Source organism: Mesitornis unicolor, unplaced genomic scaffold (genome assembly GCF_000695765.1).
Source record: "Mesitornis unicolor isolate BGI_N332 unplaced genomic scaffold, ASM69576v1 scaffold44201, whole genome shotgun sequence".
In the NCBI taxonomy this organism is placed as follows: Eukaryota; Metazoa; Chordata; class Aves; order Mesitornithiformes; family Mesitornithidae; genus Mesitornis; species Mesitornis unicolor.
The window spans coordinates 1-3,795 of record NW_010166584.1 but is presented as its reverse complement, the minus strand read 5'-3'; the positions used below and the strand labels follow the sequence as shown (position 1 = coordinate 3,795).

Here is a 3,795-nt window from a genome sequence, read left to right as displayed (position 1 = left end):
GGAGGCCGCCCCGGGCCCCGCCGCGGACGCCTCGCCACCCGAGTCGCGCCACCGCCGCCATCTTTCCCTGCCGGGGGTAGCGAGCACCGGGCTGCGCGCCTGCTCCGTGACCGGGGCGGGAGGCGGTCCGGCCGCCGCGCCTCCCCGCAGTCCCCGGGCAGGCAAGGGAGCGGTGTCGGTCGCCGGGCAGTCGCTGCACCACGAAACTGGGGTCCTGCCAGCCGCCCCCGCCGGAGCGGCGCCTCGCCTGGCTACTGCCACCGCCCCGAGGCCTCGAGTTCCAGCTGCGAGGAAGAGACTGTGCGCCGTTTAGCTTACATGCTTCACTGGGCTGTGTTTTTTTATTGCAAATCATTTACTCAATGGTATTTGAAGGACACTAACTACCTTTTGTTTTGCCTTTCGGGATCTAAAACTAGGAACTGATGTGCCCTCTGTACCCTTAGCATGGCTCCTTTCAAGCAGCCTTGCTAGTTCTTGGCATGTGTTTTTGGGGGAGAGGGCTGCTTATTTAAGAAATACAAGGAAAGTGGTGGCACAGCAATCTGCTAATTGGTGTTTCAAATGGGATGGGTGACACACGGCCTGATCTGGGGTGAGACTGTACTGGGTGCATTTGCACATCCCTCCCTGACAGCAGAAGGTTCTACACTGGCTCCACGGCACACAGCAACTCCTTTCACCTTGGCTGCTGTGAAACAAGGCTTACCAGACTCCTCATTTAAAATTCAGCACTGTCACTGGAGTTCAGAAAAGGCCTGAGCAGTCTGAGCATCAAACCATGTTCATCTACAGGGGATTATGTTGAGATAACAAGACATTTGATTTACCTGCATTGAGCACACAGACTGGCTGATGAGAAAGGTAATGATGACTGATACCCATGCTTTTGCACTGCCCAAGTAATAAGGCAGAGAAGCCTGCAGAGTCGTATCTGGCCATAACGACTGGGAAGGTAAGGGGGATGCAGGAATAGCACAGTAGCTGTAAGAACCTATGGATTTGATAAAGCTGCAGGTTTTAAGGAGAAGAGACCACAACGATGAATCTACGCAGTTACAAAACTTGGCATGAAAGACAACAAACCCATCTGTGTGTCTATACTATCAACTTTCGAATGAATTCAAGACAAACTGAATACACACTGCTATGGGAGTTCAGAAGCATCAGAACTAAAATCCTATGGTTTAGTCATCAGCGCCCTGTATAAAAATGGTCGAACAGCTCAATGTTCAGCATTTAGAGAATAAAAAATTGTTGCTGCTCTGTTGGTACAGTAAGTTCTAGAGTACACAATATCATTATTAGCCCTGTGTACTATCTGACAGCTGCCGAAGCAATAGTGCCACACCGCTAAGCAGTAGTTGCTACAGTATCTTTAAAGCTGTATGTCAAATAACTGGAAGGTATTAAAGAGTCCCAGTAAGGTTTAGATAATAGCATTTCATTAAAATCTGTTAATTCAAATACAGTGAGTTTCAAGAGATATGTAATCACAATACAAAAAAAGGTGAAAGTTGTAGAAAAGGAGAGACTATAGTTCAGGAGATGTTTTAAAATTAACAAATACTACAGAATTTAGAAAGCTTCACTGGAATGAAGCTAACAAGTAAGAGGAAACAAACTACAAAAGCAAACCTTTTACACCTTGGAAGATAAAATTCTGCCAAACAGCTACCTCTGAAAGAATTGCTGTATGGTCATGGTAAAAGTGAACAAGATGATATGAAAAAACAACATTCTAGCGTAACATGAGAAATTATAAGACTGTAAATCTAACATCTGTAGAGGAAAGGGTAGTTAAAAACCATGGCACCTAGAAAAGCATGATCTGAACATGTCTAACTAACACTAGTATTCTGCAAAGATAATTATGTCTCAATAATCTCTTACAGAAATGCCTAAGAGGTAATGAATATGTAAGAGCTGGCAGGCATAATGCAGACTTTCAAAGGTTTGTCCATGTGGCATAATATAGAGCTCAGCAGAAGCCTCACTGTAAACTTGCATGCTAATACTTTTCTGCCACTCAAACTACCTTGTCAAAAGAAATACATGGCATCTGATGATAAAGTTAAAAAATAGTCTAAGACACTTTTGACACAAAAGGCTACTAAGAAAAAAAAATCTTAGATCGGGAATAAAATAACAACATGGACATAATGCAGACCTACATTTCTGCTAAGGGCAAGAGTTTAATGATAAATCACCTCAATATTCTGTGTAGATACAGTTTCGCAGGGGTTAGTCAACTCTGGTACTATTTCACCAGTTACAGGCAAGTTAAGCCTGCAGTCCACATAAATATTTGAAACACCTTTTTCTGCTCTGGTAGTCTATGAATTTTGGACTCTGCTGAATCATTTATTTATGAACTGAAAAAAGGAACAAGTAGAAAAACAACAAATATTAGGACACACAGCTGGGTCAGTCAGGATCAGAGGGACGCAAGAAGTCTAGAAGGTAAATGAATGGGAAAACACGGTAACAGAAAATAAAGTAAAATTGGATACGTGCAAGGAAACTGAAAGTATAAACATTATAATAGGATTTACAGGATTCATACAGTTTCTTATTATGATGATTTTTTATATGAGGTTGTGATAACAAAAGTCAGGCCAATAGGATAAATAAGACAGAATAATGACAACAATACAGAGAATATTTAAATAGTTATATAAAGATGAGAAATAGTTTCATTTAGAATACACTCTATTTCTGGTCAGTCTAGCTCAAAACTGACTGAAATTGCAAAATTATGAGGGACTAAAAAACTATTATGAGGGACTAAAAAGGAAAGAAGATGAAGAAGACTCACATGAGATTAAGGAGACTGGGATAATTTATCTTAGGAGAAGCATAGAAGGGAAAATATAAAAAGGTATCTAAGTGAACATTTAAGGACAAAGGACACTTATTCATAACACATGGAGATTAAAATTATGATTCTACAGAAACAACATTTCTGACAGCTCATATTTACATTTCTGTATGTTTTAAATTAATCTTTTCTTATTAGAAAAATGTTACCCTGAGCTCCATGGGTTTTCTGATGCTAAAACTTCTTAACTAACGGTGGAAATACAAGAACAAAAGCTTTTACTGTTTTGGAAAGATAAAGAGCAATTAACAATATTCATTACTTGAGAAGCAAGCCGATTGCCCAGTATGAGGAAATTTGTTCTCCAACTGCTGGCCCATAGGATTATGGGCATCAGGAATGTGACACCTTGCTCCTTGTGAGCTGCATAGCACAAGGCAAATAGATATTTTGAGGCATAATTCAAATGTGTGTGACTGGAGTTATGCACATATGGATTCTCCATACCTGTCATCTGCTGTACCTTTCCAGAAAATTCAGCATAACAGAGCAGCAAGTCTGTGGTAACCTGCCCAATAGTCTTCCAACTCCCAGGAGTTACTCCCTTTATGTAAAATTCTAGTAAGTTTCTTTCTTATTTTTACCCAAAAGTTACTTTAAGAGACGAACCTCTACATTATTTCCTGTTCCACATGCCATGCATTCTGTAAGGGATATTGGCACGTTATGACGAGCAGGACAAAAGGACACAACTGTGTGGGAAAGAGACTCCTCAGCAACTCTTCCCCGCCGCACCTGGGGCCCCCACCTGCACCCTGCCCTTGCGCCCCGCCTCAGTCCCGGCCAAAGCGATCACGGGGCAGAGGACACAGGCAGCTTACAGAGGGAGTGAAACACAACCCCATACCGGGAACAGGGTAAAATCTTAAGTGAGGGTGGGGAGAGACCAGGGGCCTCCGGGGGCCCGCCCCTCC

General features: G+C 42.4%; 1 protein-coding gene across 1 annotated transcript in view; it reads right to left on the bottom strand.

The window, feature by feature from the left end:
* Positions 1–3,215, bottom strand: part of DECR1 (2,4-dienoyl CoA reductase 1, mitochondrial) — a 16,898-nt gene extending 13,683 nt beyond the window's left edge. The window contains exon 1 of the mRNA XM_010195007.1: positions 3,144–3,215. Within this exon, the coding sequence (XP_010193309.1) occupies positions 3,144–3,215 (72 nt within the window). The remainder of the gene's footprint in view (positions 1–3,143) is intronic.
* Between the last annotated feature and the right edge of the window lie 580 nt (positions 3,216–3,795).